The 18,800-nt window shown below is 39.2% G+C and overlaps 1 protein-coding gene across 18 annotated transcripts in view; it reads right to left on the bottom strand.

The window, feature by feature from the left end:
• Nucleotides 1-18,337, bottom strand: part of LOC126277961 (LIM domain-binding protein 2) — a 743,737-nt gene extending 725,400 nt beyond the window's left edge. For 9 of the 18 annotated variants that reach the window (XM_049977584.1, XM_049977587.1, XM_049977588.1 and 6 more), the window contains exons 1-2: nucleotides 17,680-18,336; nucleotides 16,414-17,071 (exon numbers count right to left, since the gene is read on the bottom strand). In XM_049977584.1, coding sequence (XP_049833541.1) covers nucleotides 16,414-17,071; nucleotides 17,680-17,716 — 695 coding nt within the window. In that variant the 5' untranslated portion in view covers nucleotides 17,717-18,336. Of the gene's footprint in view, nucleotides 1-16,413; nucleotides 17,072-17,679 lie in introns of all 18 variants that reach the window. The other 9 variants (XM_049977583.1, XM_049977586.1, XM_049977585.1 and 6 more) reach the window with 2 other exon arrangements.
• Between the last annotated feature and the right edge of the window lie 463 nt (nucleotides 18,338-18,800).

Below are 18,800 nucleotides of genomic sequence, written 5' to 3'. Positions count from 1 at the left end.
AGTACCCCCATCAGCCTCCTCCGGATATATCACGCCGATAGCCTAAATTCTGCGAGGAAAAGAGTCTGTTAGTTTCTTCAGGTATGCTATATCCAACTGAAGCCCTTCATTGACGATTAAATCCCGTAGATATTACAACATGAGGGGTTGTTGATTACTACATTTCACACGCTGTTTCAGATTAGTCCCAGGCATTTTCTGTGGGATAAAGAGCGGGCGATTTCGTGCGTCAGTCAAAGGGGGATAATGTGCCTGAGTGTTCGTCAAACCAGGAACGGAGCGTATGCGCACAGCCCTGTAAAAATGGCTGTCATCCTGGAAACCGGAACTTTCGATAGCACATTCACCATGAAAATATAGAAGAACGCGCAAGACTTGGTCACCGAGAATGTTGAAATAAAACATCCTGGCTGAATTCCACAGTACCCTGAATGAGTGAACCCGGGTTAACACCCCCAAAACATTGTTTAGCCCACTGAAGACGTGCAAGTCTTATGACCCGCTGTGAAAATGGTCTTTTGCGAGGTAGTTTACTGCAATTAATGCCCGTTGCACGAAGATCCCTTGCCACGTTCCCTCGGAAGCTGGTTCAGATACACCGTACTTAACTGACAACAATGAAACTGTTATTGACAAGGTGAGACAATAGTTCCCGTTCACTGTAGGTTTGGATATTTTTCGACCACTGTTCTTACCCCGTGTCACAGGGCTTCGCGTGTGCTACCATTTACTGTAGACGCGTTCATAAATGGTTCAAATGGCTCTGAGCACTATGGGACCTAACTTCTGAGGTTATCAGTCGCCTAGAACTTAGAACTAATTAAACCTAACTAACCTAATGACATCACACACATCCATGCCCGAGGCAGGATTCGAACCTGCGACTGTAGCGGTCGCTCGGCTTCTGACTGTAGCGCCTAGAACCGCTCGACCAGTCCGGGCGGCGCGGACGCGTTCGACAATCCAGGTCTATACACCAACAATTTGGCACTTTCATTTGCGGTGCGGTCACAGCCACGTGGAAAGACGATAGCTCTTTTTGCCATTCTGTGCCGTCTCCACTTCGGCCCGTCTTGCTGCGCTGATTCCATACAACCGTCTGGCACATACAAATCGCGTCACTGGCATGACTTAACTTCAACAGTGAAGGGTCACATGGTCGCCAAGTACCAGTTTTAAAGCATCTACAGATTTCCATAGCGACCATCGTACTCTGTGTAACGGGGTGAGTAATATTTTGTCCAGTAAGTTTAGCAACATTATTAATAATGCAACTTAATATTTATGTCCAAAAAATGTTATTGAACGATTAACAAATCGTTAGTCACATTCGTAAGTCTCGACGTCCAGGACTCCCCACTTCCCTGGAAAAGAAGATAAATGACGTTCTGCGATAGATCAAAGCTGTGTGCTGGACCCGGGCCTTTACTCAAGAAAGACTGTGTTCTTCGGAAAGTAGTAGAGAGGCACTGGCACAATGAAGATCTCCGATAGATTACGAGTTGTGTCCGGATAATTCAGTGGTTACGACCATCGCCCTTAAACACTATGGTAAATTTCAACTCTAACGATTTTTCATCACAGCATTGCGGAATGAGAAATTTATTTTTATTCTGAAGAATAAATTAAGTTGCTCGACAAGGCACAGAAAAATTCGAGGAAAAATATTACGAGATAATGAATAAAAAAAGTGATAATCAAAGGCATGTGAGTAGGATTCATAAAATTACTAACAATAAAGCATGGATTACCTGTAGTTAATGCAGAAAAAAACATTTTAAGTTGGCGTCCTTGGATAAAAATTATTATAGCGTTCATAAGTGTTTTCTCAGTTGCATCTGAATCGAATAGCTTAACAATTACATGATAATACCACGAAGTTACGTCTGTGTGTTGTACGGAATAAAGATCAACATTATTAGTTCGAACCGCAAACAGTTACGTTATAAGCGATAACATAAGGATGGATGATAATGAGAATTGTTCAGGTACTTATAATGCAGGAAAGTAGAGAGGGCGGGCGGACGAACAAACAAGTCTATGTCATCACGCGTGGACATCGGATAAACATCGCAGGCGGATCTTTGCGCCAGGGTCGGATTAAATTTCTTGAAATAAACAATTTTCCTACGTGAGGCTATTTTTTTATTTGATATGAATACTCTTACTTTATTTTATGGGTGATTAGTTGAGTCGCCCCCTTGCGCTTTAACAAGAAGCATCGCACAAAGAATTACTTAAAGAAGGACTTAGTTACCTTACCAGAACACGCGGTACATTAAATTCAAATAGGTCACCATATAGCTTGAATTGTAAACGTACATGACGCGGTAAATATCCTGAAATCAAAGATTTTTTTTTTACTTCAAGGCATGCATGTGTGTGTGTGTGTGGGGGGGGGGGGGGGGGAGTCGTGTTAGCAGACTGTTCCAGACAGTCCACGTTGCAGTCTATCTCGCATGGAATTTTCAGATTCTGAATGTTTAAGGAGGCCAAACAGCTAAGGTCATCCGTCTCCTACACAATCCCGAGGACAGAAGCGGTGTACATAATCTGTTTGCGTAGTGAGTAAATTCTGGTTCAGGTGTGAGAAAGCGTTCGAATTGTATGCGTAGCGTGTATCCGAGGCGTAAAATGGGAACCAGCCAGATATTCACTAGTGGGATGTGAGAAACCGCCTAAAAAACACTTCCAGGCTGGCACACATTTCGCCCGGGAGAGGTCGCGTTAACACGCGCGGCTAACGCGGCGGGTCGCATGGGATGTATAATCGGTGTTGAGAAGTAGGAAGTGAATCCAGAGCCATTCGTCGTGAAACTTCAAAATGTTTTCGCTCTTCTCCTTGCAAAAGAAAATGCGAGATGGCCCTGGATGGTAAGGTTGTACCTTCAATTACCCAGGTTACTTTCCAGTTGTTAGTCACATAAAAATCTACTACAACGTGAGTACAGACGGTATTCGAATGTATTTGAAAGTTACCCGCATCACAGGAAAATAATATGCACAAATCTGATACACACTACTATATTTCAGTTAAGAACATTGCAGGTAAATATAGAGCTCTCCGCAATCCGAAGATTGGTTTGAACACAACAGTGCTTTGTTAAGTATGGTCGTATTGAAAGTGATGTGATTTTGCCTTCCGCTGCTCTTTAAATTGGCTTACCTAGCCAGTTACGAGGTCGTTCTGAAAGCTAATATCTCCGAATTTTTATGCGAAAACTCTTAAAACTCTTTAAATAAAGCAAACCTTATTAACATTCTAGATTTTTATTCTTCATGTCGAAATATTTATTTCTCACTATAGTCACACACTTACAACGGACACATTCCTCCCAACGAGAGACCAGTTCGTTGATAACGTCACTGTAGAACGTTTCACGATGTCGACGGAGCCACAGCCTCGCCTCTGCTTGCGCCGCCTCATCACTATCAAAAGGTCCTCGAAGGTGTTCCTTACATTTCGGAACAGATTAAAATCGGATGGAAGCAAGTTGGTATTGCACGGAGGATGGTCGATGACACTGAATCCAAGGCGTCGGATTTGCTGCAGATGTAGCGACGCTCCTGTGTGGCATGGAATTGCCACGATGAGGGAGAGGGTGTTCCATGTGTGGCCGAAGTTTCCTGCTGTTAGAAACATTATTACAGCAGGCTGTTTCTCACGCATCGACGTACTTACAGTACACCGCCAAGTTACACGCTACAATTCGGGGCCCTCTAGCGGTAGAGGATTGCAAATGTGTAACCATGAAGAATAAAATGTAGAGCGTTAAAAATGTTTATTTAAAAAGCTATGAGAGTTTTCACATAAATATTGGGAGGAATCACTTCTCAGCACGTCCTCGTACAAGGAGATCTACAGTTTAATGTGAATTCCGAACGATGAAACTCAGCACTTTTCTCACTAGCAAACATAGCCAGAAGTGACAGATAAAAATCCTAGGTGACATTGGGGTTTAACCTGGCACCTTTGGATTCTTAGACTAGCCACTGTAAGACCAAGTCATTTATTGTACCTATTATGAAATAATGGCATTCATTTTCTCACGATAATTGATAACAGCCAACCAGTTGCAGGTTGGCTGTTATTTACCGTGAAGAATTTCAACAGTTGATGTTTCAGTCGCGTTTAAAATCTTGGCATTCATTTCTTCTTACACCCCTGTTTATTCTTTACAGAAGCCATCTGTTTCTTTGTCGTTTTATATCTCTCTATCCAAGTGGTTTGCATAGTTTACTTATTTAACTAAGCTGTCTTCCCCCATTCTGTTGATATTAATATCTCTCGTGTTTAAAGAATTGTGCCGGCAAACTACCGTAATAAGCACATTCGTACTACGATGTTCAGGACTATTTATTTCCGTTACGCAATGAGTGTTTTTTTGAGTTTTCATTCCTATATGGGCTAATATGAAGTGAGAGTTTTTGAACACTATATACCGAAAGGGAGTATGTAGGCTCGAGAGAAGACATTAGAGCGTGTACGTGGCTCGAACACTTAACAAAGGCAGCGGGTCTGTAGCAGCTGCTGCAGCTGCGGGATGTTGGGGTGCAGCTGCTGCAGCGCCTGCGCAGCAAACACCCTCTCCCACCCCACACCTCACCCCTCCTTACCTACCGACACGTGCCAACCAGTCACCCCGAGGAGACAGCATAGTCAACCTTGCTTACACTTCAGCTATTAGGCAGCGCGCGGCTTTACCTCCTGCGTCTTTTAAGTTTATTACGGTAGATTCACACTTGGCGGAACGGAACGTCAAAACATTCCTCAATGAATTTCAAATGGGGGCGTTCATATAGCCGGCAACGGCACGAAACGAGACGTCAATGTTACGTTTCTCGGGAATAAAGTTTTGACACTGGCGTCCAGTGGTGGTGAGGGAGGGCAGGGCGGCGGCATTCATCATACTGTGTCGTCTTAGCGTTCATTTTTCGAGACATATTGCAAAGGTTCCACGAGAACCCGGATAGTTTTTCTATGAGCGTTCTTTCCAAAAATAAGTCAGGTAACTCAATGTGAAAAGTAATTTGGGTTTTAAAATACCTGAGAAAACAAAAAGCCTACTATTTGACAAATCAAGAACATAAACTGATGAAAGAATTTTCATTAAACAAGCTTCTTTAAAAGTGAAAAAATAAACTCTATTGCCAGAGCAAAACACAGTACTTTTGATGTTGTCTGCTAGTTAGGAACTGAACCAAACACATTGGATATATTGAAAATGTTCTCTGTATTGCCACCTTTTTTTTGGTAGGTGTTGGTCTGTAAATATTTTCTCCAGCAAACAAATATCTACAAACTGAAATATTCGTTTGATTTATCAGCAATTTTCCACACAAACTTTGTCAACAAAATTAATCATGAATGTTGCACAGGCTGTTAATATATCGTCCAGTTCTTTAATTCTTAAATTATTTTCCAACTTTCTATTTTACTGATGATACCTCAAAGTCACTTTCATCATTTGGTACCAGGTTAAGTGGAGTTATACTGTGTTGATATTCTGTCGACAGTGAAAACACCTCCATTTCACAGTGCCTTTGTCTTTTGTTCCTTTCACATCCAGTGAGAGTCAACCTTCAACCAGTGGAATTGTCACAGTGATCGTTATTGACCTTTTAATATGTAATGTAGGTGGATCGTATTCTTCAAAAAACTGTATGTTTAAGACAAACTCACACTGAGCAACAAACCGTTTGAGAACAACTCATCTGACACAGAACAAATGCAGTGTGGTTTGTGTACAATATTTCTCCCCCTGCCCCCTCATCTCAAATCTTGGTGGTGGGGACAGAGAGACTTGTAGAGTATCCTGAAATCTAATTGAGGTTCGATGAGGCCAATCTGGTTGTGAGTTGGTGAAGCAAATGAATATGAAAATCAAATAAACGATGTGGTAACAGACTGATCTGTATTGTAGCCTTTGGTCTATGTTCACCATTAGCAACATTTACTCCATGTATAGGCAAGTCATTGTGGTGACATATGAACAATGATTTGTGATCGATTCAGTCATTTCTAATTTTGCGGTATGAAGCCATTGTAGCTAACTTTCGTTCCATATTTGACACACTTCTCTAATTAAAACTTAAAGGTAAATTAAGAACTCCTTTGTTACATAAAAGAGGTGTCGCTGATGAGAATTTTGATGCATATTAAGTACACGTAACTCTGACCTTTAGTTGTCTCATTACGAAATAAACAAGTTTCTATAAATTATTTTCTACATTGAAGCTTGAAACACATTATTTTCTACATAGAAGCTTGAAACACATTATTTTCTCTCCGAGTCCCCACAATTTTTCTCTTCCTCACACCTAGCCAATACTACTCAGATTCCTGCTTCCTCACACCTAGCCAATACTACTCAGATTCCTGCTATTTCATGTAGAGAGACAACAATTACTTCCATAAATGTGCCGTAAGGAGCTGAAACAGTAGTGAGTTATATGCAGTATCAATCCTGCATAAATGTATACAGGTACAAAATTACATACAATTTTAACAAGTTTATTTTGTGCCATTACATGTGAACATTTATGATCCCTATTTGGCAACTAAGAGGACAATTGCCAGACCACAAATCCACATTTGCTCCTAGGATCTCTGTCTGCTGATCATTGATTCTTTTACCTCTAGCAGTAACTTGTGAATGTAAAAATTCCAAGTTGCATTGTGGTTCGGAGTCTATGTTAAACTGTAGTTTCCCCCTACAACTGACTGTGTAAGATGGCTCGAAGACTGGAGAAACAAACATTCAATAGGCCGTGCCTAATAATGTTCTAAGGCATTTAAACCAATCTTCATGTTGTGGAGTCCTTTATGTTACCAACAGTCTATGATGAGTACAAAACACCACACACATACTGTTGAGTATTTCTCTCTTCATTTAGACGTGATTTGTAATTATTATAAAAATGTTCACATGGTTGATTTCAGCAAATCATTACCATTATCAGGAGTGTTAGGAATATTTGCAAGAAGTTCTGTCCACAGCTAAAGAAAACAGAACTGATAATGATGAACACAAGTTTATACCAAAATACAGGAACATTTTACTACACAATATGACTAAATTTAGTTATTGCTTACATATCTGCACCCTACGAAGGTAAATATCTTTCTTGTCCTTTGAGTACCAAATACCAAAATTTTACACCAGAGAAATTACCCCACAAAGACTTATTTCTATAAAAAATGAAAAACATAGAATGGATTCATGTCTAATCATCGATCTCTCACGAATATAAATATTTCTTTTGATAACACGCTGAGAGCCCTATGATCGGCAAAGGCCACAGCAGAACGACATGCCTGACATAGCGCGGCCATCAACAGTCACAGCAGAGTCTCGTGTCTAACGTCACATGCCTGGTGTAAAACATCCACCCATAAGCATGTTACAGTCGATGTGTTACTGCCTATATCCTCCAAATCTCCTGATGAAAAATTATGCTCTGAGAATGTTATCAAACAGAAACCTACATTAAATTTTTCACTTCAATACGGGGTGGTAAGTTTGTGGCTATGGTGAAACCGGAGGATGGATTGAAAGGAGTATCAGACTTCTCAAAACTTTTCATCATGGGTCTCTTGAAAGAGATCTTTTGACTACATTACACTTCTGGAAATTACTCCAAATCAACAGCATATATCATTTAATTGTGTTGTACAGTTGTTGGAGTTCCACGGTATGCTTCTCACCGATACTGGATACATCGTGATGTTTACCTACAATTTACTTCATTCCAATAATTTTGATTGTATGTGAAATTTTGTTAATCTGCCATTCATTTGTTTTGTATAATATATTTTGAAAGCCAGTAGCGGAGGTACACAATTTCTTTCTTTTTTAGTAGACAGGATCACTTTACTGCCATGTTGAATGATATTTTTTTAAAATGATCACAAAAATGAAAAATTTAACTGAACTTTTACAGAAAAATTTCCAGTTAGCAAATAGTTGTCAAACAAACAAATGACTTATGTCAGCTGCCTTTTGCTAGTGTCTCTTACACATCCTTTGTATCAAATTCTGTTTCAGCATGGAGGAATTTACAATCTGCAATACATTCCCTATTTTATAGCTACGTCTGTATTTCACTGAGGTGGTGCTTTGCAAATAATCTTCCTTATAGATCATTAGGCCATTACAACTTGGTCTCATGTGGTTTCCTTGATGCTAGTATTTTCTATTGTCTATTTGGTCCCACTTCAACCAATCCCCTACTGATCTCTTGACTTTTCCACTGTTCTTTCCTAGCACTTCTAATGTCTCAGGTCTCCATATCCTTTTGGTAGCATTTAATAGTTAATCTCCTCCACTGACTGGGAGCCAAGGATGACTCATCTTATGTAATCCCTGTTTATTCTCATTTCATGTACTCCTCCTTGCTTTATTGACGGATGAAGACACCTTTGTTTTCCAATTCTTGCATTTTCTTCTGGTTATTTACATTTGCAGCCTGTCTGCATGTATTTTTGTTACCTGCATTTATAATGTTTTAACAAAACTAAACTGTAGCTAACCCACTGGAACAGAGTGAAAGAGTAATTACGGAAAGGACACCTAGGCTATACCTAAACCATTTTTCAACACATCCTCATCCACAGGAGCCCAATGCAGGAGGGCTTCTGTGTAATTTGAAAGTCTGAGAGATGTAACTATAGTCTGAAACATTGGGACTGGCCTGTTAGGAATGCCTAGATTGTCTAATTAGTGTATTGCCCAGAAACACAATTGTCTGGGTTCAAATTGGTAGAATTTAAATTTCCCACGAAGGTCTACAAACATCCTTCCATGCAAAAAAAAAAAAAAGAGAGAGAGAGAGAGAGAGAGAGAGAGAGAGAGAGAGAGAAAGAAAGAAAGTAAAATGCTGCCATGGAACATACAGTCTACCTACTACAGATTGTGAAGTAAGAAATTCAGTTATGTTTGCACTATCTGAACTGCCTCCTCATACATCAGTCAAATGTAAGCTAAATTACTGATGAACACTACAATGAGGATTTGGATTTGACAATTGTAACTGTAGTGGTCACTGCACAAGCAGTGTCACCAGTAACACAAACTATAACAAAGTTCAAGTCTAATTCTCTTCTTCGAAAGCAAGCAAATATCAGCATTCGATCACTTAACATTGTTTCTGCTCTTAAAAACCTGTTAGACAATTTCAGCCTCAATTATGAATGGTGCCCATTGCCTACGAAGTATCAACCAGAAAGCCAAATTAAATTTTATGTGAGAGGACTGAACACACCCTGCGACTTCTGAAACCAGCAAACACACGCACAGTACTTTCTTGTGCCAGACTAAAGGGGTAGAACAACTAATGTGAGGACTCGAGCATTGTTGATACATAGTTACAGCAATTCTTCCTGCATAGTAATGCAGTTCATAAACGGCACTCTCAGCTCAGGCAGAAGAGATATTGCAAAGAATTATATGCCTCATTCTCCAACAAAACTTTACACAGTAAGAGAGAGAGAGAGAGAGAGAGAGAGAGAGAGAGAGAGAGAGAGAGAGAGAGAGAGAGAGAGCAGTACTGATGATCTTCTTTTATTAAAAAATTAAAAAAATAGTAATAATGTAATGTATAGATATTACCACTGTAACTGAGTTATTATGTTCCTATGCTTTAAGTATGATTTGCCAAGCAGTTTTTGAACCCCCTGTTCACTTACAAAAAATAAACTTGGGCTCAAACTGAGAAAAAAAAAAAAAAAAAAAGAGTTTACAGCTGATTACAAAATTTAAATCCTATAAGATACTTTAACAGAGTGGATGATAAACCAAAGAAATACGTAAATATTCATTTTATACATTGAAATGACTTGTAAAAACGAAAAAGTTCCTGAATTTATAACACATTTATGTAATTGCTGCAGAAATTGGCAGCACCTACAAACACGTAACTGTGAGATTTATTTTCTCCGTAACGCAGATGTTAAGACTAGTAAGTCATGAAAGGTCAAGCGATAGACTCTTTAACATTTTCTGTATAAGAATAAGCCACTAAACAAGGGAAAGTGCAGTATCGAACTGAGTTAGCTACATTCATCAATGTGTATCACACTTTAAGTGATTTTTGTAACCTTAATGTAGCTTCAGTTTTTTGAGAGAGCTGTCCTTTGACACACTGACTCAATTTCGGTGAAGAATTTGTGATGCTAAGGTTGTGATAGTGAAATATGGAACACTACTTAGGTGCTGAACTGACAATGAATAAGTGTGTGACCCACATGCACTTAAGAGTTGTTTTGCACATTTCCTGTAAATCAGAACAGTATATGAAAAATAAAAAATATTTCTCAGGTTCCACAATGATATACTTACATGACAAGATTAAAACTTCTTGTTAACTCTCTGTGTAAACTGAGAGGTAATTGAGAACTGTGTACTTGCATATGATTGCTTTACACAGGACGCTGCAACAATTTTTCTAAACAGTGTTAAAATTCTCGAACTCTGACATTACCTCCAGCTGCATCCACACTGTATGTGACATGCACAGGCTCACAATGGAGGAGGAGGAGGAGGAGGAGGAGGAGGAGGAGGAGGAGGAGGAGGAGATTAGTGTTTAACGTCCCGTGGACAACGTGGTCATTAGAGGTGGAGCACAAGCTCAGATTAGGGAAGGATGGAGAAGGAAATCGTCCATTTTCTTTCAAAGGAATCATTTTCCTGAAACAATTTAGGGAAATCACAGAAAACGTAAATCAGGATGGCTGGATGCGGGTTTGAACTGTTGTCCTCCCGAATGCGAGCCCAGTGTGCTGACCACTGCACCACCTCACTCAGTACTCGCAATGTAAAGCAGTGCAGTAAGGCACAGAGTCTTCATAGGCGTGCAGCAAAGTTCCAGTATGTACATGAGTTTCAATAAGAATGGAAAACAAAAAACGCATCCCAAACAATGCTGGGCATTTCCTTTGATGTACCAACATTACACGGAGCTTATTTTTTGTTGTGGAGAGCAGCGCTGTTTGATATCCATACCAGACATGCCTGTCATGCCATACCTCTTTTCTTGGTTTTGTTGGGCATGGCATGGCTGAGGTTTAAAGAAACCCAAACAGTTTGTGCTTGAACTCCACTACATGGTTGTCAAACTATGTTCTAGTGCTTCTAGCAGTTTCAGTAACAAGAAAACCGGTAAAACTAATAAAGTCTTTATAATGAAATTGTGCCTCATAATCAATATTTTTCTGTGACATGCACTGTTGACAACTAACTGATGATTAGTGTATATTTTGAGTGTGAACTGTGGCCTATCACTTTATAGAGCCTTAAAATATTTTATAGACAGCTTCCAAGCCAGCACAGGCCTACATCAGAATGTTTATATTTACATCAATTTTATACTGTGTACCATATCCAGCTACAGTCAAGACAGCTTAAGCAGAACTCTACCAGTTTGTAGCGCTTTTGTCAGCTTTCAATTGCAAAGTGCTAACAGCTGCTGGCGAAAACAGCAGCCGTCTACGGAGCTGTGACAAAACTGAGACGCTTCCACAGAATAGTTTACAAAATTGCATAACATTACAGGAGCTGCACCCAGCCCACTGCAATTGTCAGGGGTCAACTTACGATGACTCACCTATATTTGCCAAGATTGTGGAACAGTCATTAAAGTCTAGAAGTTTTGAGTATAAGGATAGCTTATATTCAGTATGGAAAACTCAACAGCGAAATGCACATGGTTTGACATTGAGATAGCATGGTCTGTATGACCGAATACAAGTGTGTGTGTGTGTGTGTGTGTGTGTGTGTGTGTGTGTGTGTGTGTGTGTGTGTGTGTGTGTTCTATGTCGAATGAAGGACTTGATCTGGTAGCTAAATAGTATTAAAAATGTGCCTGTTTGCCACTCAGTGCCACTTCTATATGATGAATAGCAATCTATTCCTTTTCACATGTTTGTATATTAAACAATGTACATCTAAGCGCTGTGTTTTTCACACTAGAGTATAATACAGCATTTTAAAGAGCAATATTCACATGTTCCAGGATAACACAATAGCACCATAATCTCATGGCCAGCTACACATGGTACATAACACGTAGTTACAAATATCTACCAAACCATGAGAGGTCAGCAATAGGTCTAAAGCTGGTTAACACCACAATAAAAAGTTTAAAAACACCGAAGAGATATCCACTAGTCATCACACAAATAATTCATTATTTAAGCAAAATTACAGTGTTCAGTGCCAAGAATGGACAACATAAATACATGTATAATTCTTCATGAAGTAGTATCCACTTGGTATCTTCGTGTATCAAGTGATGATACTCGGTCACTTGGAAAATAGCTAATGCTGTTTTTTTGGTAACACTGAAATGCTTTCTGCTGTATGTTAAGTGCCTAAAACAAATATTTTTATGTACTCCCAAATGAATTAGTAGCATTCCTGTGAAAATACTTCAGAAACTCTTGGATGACTAGCACCTCACTGACTGTGATTTACACATTCAAGCCCGATTTGTCCTTTACACCAAAGATTACATGTTTGGACTTATCAAATGATGTAAGTATACACAGCACAAAGCTTAGTTTATCTATACAAACTTATATTTTCCAGATCACACAAATCATCCTGGCAAGTATTAGTATGTTCACCCGTGCAGGGGCATGTTGGATTCCCTTACAGACTATAGTCGAGCAGGTACAGGCAACCTATACTATTTGATATTCTCTATTACTTGTCCCTGAAACAAATATCAGTCTGATTTTCAAACATTTGAAGTATTCCTAAGCACTATTCACTGTTCATCTGCAAGTGGGTGGGTGCTGCTTGTTTTCAATACTTGTTTGTCATTTCTTTCACAGGATTTCCATCACCGTAAAACACTAATTTTACCAAGAGACAGTCATTTTGCATTTGACCAAAAGGAAAGAAGCAAGTAAAAATTTAGTTTAATGTCCTGCTGCTGAAGAGGTTATTAGACTTGGAGCACAAGCTCAAACTGGGAAAGAAAATCAGCTGTATCCTTTACAAACCGAACATTCTGACATTTACCTCACACAATTTACAGAAACCATGGAAAATATTATGAAATACATATTTGCTTAGTTATCGGTTTTAGAATACTACGTAAATGGGCACGTGAAATTGTCTTTTAATCAGAATCAGTAAAGTATTGTGTGCTATGATGAGCACTGAGCACTTTGCAGCAGAACACCTTCTTTGTTTCTTCCTCACAATATCATAGCTAAACTGTACATTTATTTTTCTTCAGGTCAGAGTAAGGGCTCATTTCACTTCATATGTTTGAACAATGCCTTCAAGATAAACAAGTTGTGTTTCACTTTCGACTCTAGAATAAATTTTCCACTTTAATACTTTTTCGTTATTAGCAGTCTTATTCTACTGAACTTTTTTGTCAACCTATTTATAGTAAACCACTAAGCAGTTCTCCTAACTCCTCTATACAAAAATTAAACAGTGGAAAACCCAGGATGGAATTGAACAATATTATGAAAAGGAAAGTTGTCACTCACCATAGAGCAGAGATGCTGAGTCGTAGATAGGCACAACAAAAAGAATCTCACAAATAAAGCTTTCGGCCAGTAAGGCCTTCGTGAACAATACACACACACACACACACACACACACACACACACACACACACACACACACACACACCAAAAAAAAAAAAAAAAAAAAAAAAAAAAAAAAAAAAAAAACCACAAACAAATTGAGACTGCAGTTGTGTGTGTGAGTTGCGTTTGCGCACAAAGGTGTGTGTGTGTGTGTGTGTGTGTGTGTGTGTGTGAGAGAGAGAGAGAGAGAGAGAGAGAGAGAGAGAGAGAGAGAGAGAGAGAGAGAGAGAGAGATCTATTGTTGACGAAGGCCTTACCGGCTGAAAGCTTTATTTGTGATATTCTTTTTGTCATGCCTATCTGCGACTCAGCATCTCCGCTATATGGTTAATGGCAACTTTCCTTTTCATAATACTGTTACTATACAACAATTATGCATATGATAATAATCAAATTTTGCCATTAAAGTATACTACAACATGAAGAGACTGGTTCGAAAATGATACGCCTTTATTCAGAATGAATCTTTCACTCTGCAGCAGAGTGTGTGCTGATATGGAATTTCCTGGCAAATTAAAACTGTGTGCCAGACTGAAGACTCAAACTCGGGAACTTTGCCTTTCATGGGCAACTACACTACCGACTGAGATACCCGAGCATGTCTCACAACCTGTCCTCATAGAGCAGTTGCCCGCAAAAGGCCTGAAAACAGTTTTAATATGCCATGAAGTTTTTATACCCTATCATTTCATTAACTTCTGAACCAGCTTACTCTGCTACTCAACAAAAACCTGCAGGTTCTTATCAGAATCATCATATCAGTATCTTTGATTGACATCAACATGTGTAAAAAAGAAATTGTGTTAATCAAAATAGACACTTTCCATTTATCCCAGTGGCGAAGTAGTGTTATGAACAGGCATATACATATATATAAATAAAGAGAATTAAAACCATGGCATGTGTATTGATTTGTCTTGTATAGAACTGTAAACACGCTTTCATAACCGTATTTATGAATTCCTAGTGACCATTAAAGTCTTAAGGTACATCAGAAAATTTCAATGCGTGATTCATAAGCAAACTTAGCAACGTTGTATAGTATAGTTTGCCCATGTAGTACTTTGTAACTGTTAGCATTAAACACCATCGATGAAGATTGAAATTGACTTACTATAGATTATAAATGGCATTCCACCAGATTTCTCATACAGTACATATGTTTTTGAGATACTTGGGAAAACTTATTCATTCACTGAGGAAGAGAGAGAGAGAGAGAGAGAGAGAGAGAGAGAGAGAGAGAGAGAGAGAGAGAGAGAGCAGTAGGTGTAGGGACCATGGGGGAGGGGTGGAGGTAGGTGAAGAGCTGGCAGAAGTAATCACTGGTAGTTAAAAATACATATTCCGAACCTATATATGTATGGTTGTTTGACGGAAATATGTGACACTATATAAAAACTCTTGTAAGTATTCACCAGATCAAACAAGAAGAAACAAACTTTTACTATCCAGGATGTCAATGGTAGTAATGATACCTTACTATGTTTTGAAACAATCAAGACAGAAATAAATACTACACAGGACCTACATAAAAAATGAAAGGCACCAAAAACTTAATAATCTTTTAATTTCAGTAAACCATTTAGATGAAATAACTTCCATGCATTTAATAATGTCAAACATAACAAAATGTCAACAAAATATTTCTCACAGCAAGAAGTCACACAGAACAACACAAAAGTATAAAGAACATAAAGGTATAAAAAACATATTATAAACTGAAGAAAAAATATCACAAACAGAATGTTGATCAAAGTCCAATATTTCAAGCATATTCCCAATCATACAACTATCTTAATGAAAATATATTGAAACTTCCCTCACATCACAAGTGTCCGCCCTGAATTGAAAATTTTTTTAACAAATTTCATTAAAAGACACGAAATTCCGTAACAAACATCCCTACTATGTCTGTTGCACATGAACAGAGAAGTACACTAGCAAAGGCTCATCTCATCTTCACACTAATACGACGGAAACAGCAAAATATGAGGCACCTTTCTCTCACAATTTGGAAGTGTTTATATCAAACAGAATATCTGTAAGTATTTCATGTATGCTATAGCACACTGAGTTTTCACATCAAATAAAAAGCTAGGAATAGGACAAGACAAGTGAAAGGAGTAGCTCTATTGCATATAACAAACTGTATCAGCAGGAGAAATTCAGCAGTAACCAGCAGTTGACTATACTTCCATGAATTCGAGACAGAATTTTTATTGATTAATGGACAATAACATGTCTAACTACAAACATCAAAGTCACATAACAAAATATTTTGTTTATAAACTCAAATGCACAACTATATTATTTCACACACTGTTTGTGTGTTATTTAATTCTGTGAAGGTAACGTGTGTCAAGACATCACTAAGTGATATGAAAAATCCATTTGCTTCTTCCGTTGACTGCTTAACAGACAAAACTACAGTGCCCATAAGCATTGGACTGCACAAATCAAGCTGCTATGTTTGATTGAAGTAGTGTAAGAAAATGCTTGTTTCCAAGTTATCCTTCAAATCAAGTATGCACAGCCTTAAATCACACAGTCAAGTTTATTATCCTCTTATCCGAATATGTAATATCAAATAACTTTCAATTAAGGAGCCTATTCATGAAAAACAACAAATATCAAGAACAATGAATTTAAATGTATCAAATAAGTTAAAATGGTGCACACCAGCAAACATGTTTACATCACTTTAAACCAAGAAAAAGATTAAGGAAATCATACATTTTTTTTCACAATAGTTCGTTGTGAGTGAACATGTTTGAAGGAGTGTTATACACAGATTTAACACTTACCCCTGGTCTATCCTGTCGACGGGATTGGGTCCTGGTATCTGCCCCGGCATCATGCCGTGTGCTGGAATAGGTCCTGGAATTGGGTGTCCGGGGCCGTGTCCAAATGGTGAACCAGGAGGAATACCAAACTGAGGGCCTCCAAATGGCTGTCCCGGTGAGGCAAAGTGAGGATTCCCTGCACCCGGAGGTCCGCCCACAAACGGTGGTCCTGAGGATCCAGGCCGCCCAACAAACTGAGGTCCAGGTCCGGGACCAGGAGCACCGGCAGACGGCGATCCGAATGGCCCGGGGCCGGGACCAGGTCCGTTGTACGGTGGACCATTGTTCGGAGGTGGAGGGAATCCGGCCGACTGAGGTGGTCCCGGTCCTGGCGTAGATGAACCAGATGGAGCAGGTGAAGCAGTGTACTGAGGTGTTCCTGAACCAGGTGGTGGTCCTCCTGAGTAAGGGGGAGCACCCGCAGGTGAGCCGGCACCGGCCGGCGGGCCCTGGAAGGGCGATGGCCCCTGGAAGCCCGCCGGCGGTCCGGAGAAGTTCTGATTAGAGTTCTGTGAAAAGTTCTGGGGCTCCGAACCGGGTGGCGGTCCCTTCCAGGTGGCAGCAGGGTCCTCCAGTGTTGCTGGCAGCGTGATTGGTGGTGCACCACGACCTCTACAGCCTGAAAAAATGCAGTAACCTTTAGCTCTTCAGCACAGGCAGTTTGCTATTATATAGTTTTTGCTCTAAGCTAAAAGCTAAGTTTACCCTTTCCTCAATACTCAAGAAAGAAACATGTAACTTTGATAGATTAAGGTTATCTTACATCTGTGTGTACATACAACATTTAATTAAGAGAAAATACTTCTACAAAAAATTGGTTTAATTTTCTGTTTATATTTCATTCACTTCACTGTCAGTATGCCTTTAGGGGAACGAATAATAATTATTAAAAAAAGGGTTTCACTGGCTGTAACTACGCACAAATACGCATTTCGTTCCTAATAAAATAATCAATTCGGCGTAGCCATTCCTATAAAGTTTCAGTAACCTTTTCTGTCACACACATACAAAATGAAAACAATAAACAAAATGTAGGTTCACTATGAATATTTTGCCACTTTTATTTTCGATATTAAATAAAGAATATGTATACGAAGACAAAATCATGTTTATCTGAAGAACTTTCTGAGTTGGCAGCTTTATGTTTACTTCAACTCCTAATATAAATAAAGAATAATTCTGTTAAACCTTGGGCTACAGACCAGTAAAAATTAAATATTAATTTACATTTCTTGTTCCGCTGTCCTCCGCGCCCTTGTCTCATTCTGTCGGTGTCGAAATTAACAAACTTTGTATGTTTTTATGCTCTGCCTTAGTAGACGCATAGCACCAAGACCACTCGAAGTTCATACTTCTGAGAACGCACACCGTCAGAAAATATCGTGTACTACATATCACGAATCGACCAAACTCGACGCACGGGAGCATTTCCATGTTTAGTCTAAATTTCTCCTTCATTTTGCCAAACATCAGTTCTGTCTGTCAGATTTTCGTCTTTTCTAATAACTTCTCAAGAAACGCAGCAAGTAAACACCATCAAGGTCAAGCTTATGTTTATCTTCTTATGCCACTCGTAGAAAATATCACTTATTTATTCACATACGTATACTTCGAAATAACTGTAATATATTTAAGCATTTTATTTCAGTCCTTATTCACAATCTTGTGCGTATTTACGTATAAACTGACCACTGTGAACGCAGATTTTTAATCAACATAGAGTATACATTAATACACGAAATAATGGACAAACGCATGTCAGACGTCACTTCCACGGTACTGTTGCACTATTTCTACCTATAGATTTAAATACAGATCACAGCATATGAAATTACGAAGGTTTTCAAGCCGAAAACTGGCGCGAGATAATTACACTCCGCTAAAACGCATGGCAGTACTTCCGATATAATTCACCATTTTTCTTTTCCAAACTCACATAAATAGATAGCGTAACATTTCAAATATAAAGCAAACGCCCACCTTTCTTGCCTCTTCCGAGGGCCGTTTGTGTTGGGGAAGTCGTGGCAGCGGTGTCAACTAATTTTCTTCTTGGGCCGTCTGCAAAAATTATCCTGCGAGAAGCCACTGAATGCTGCCATTTTTACAGCGCGACGCGACCGGCTGAGGGAGGCAGCGGTGGGCATGTTGTCGTGCCACACATCCTCGGAGATAGTCAGCCACTCTGCAGACGATGACCGGCGTCACCAAATGAAACTTAATTTCTGTGACTTGACAGCTGTTACTTTGCGTTTTTGTTGAGCTTTCTTTACATCCACCTGACAAATTTTTTCGTTCGCATGTCTTCCATCGTGAACTCACAGTCACCGGCGGTTGACAGTGTCACCCTA

This window comes from Schistocerca gregaria, chromosome 6 (assembly GCF_023897955.1).
Source record: "Schistocerca gregaria isolate iqSchGreg1 chromosome 6, iqSchGreg1.2, whole genome shotgun sequence".
NCBI classification, from domain to species: domain Eukaryota; kingdom Metazoa; phylum Arthropoda; class Insecta; order Orthoptera; family Acrididae; genus Schistocerca; species Schistocerca gregaria.
Note: the sequence above shows the minus strand (reverse complement) of the source record. Positions and strands in the feature narration are given on the sequence as shown.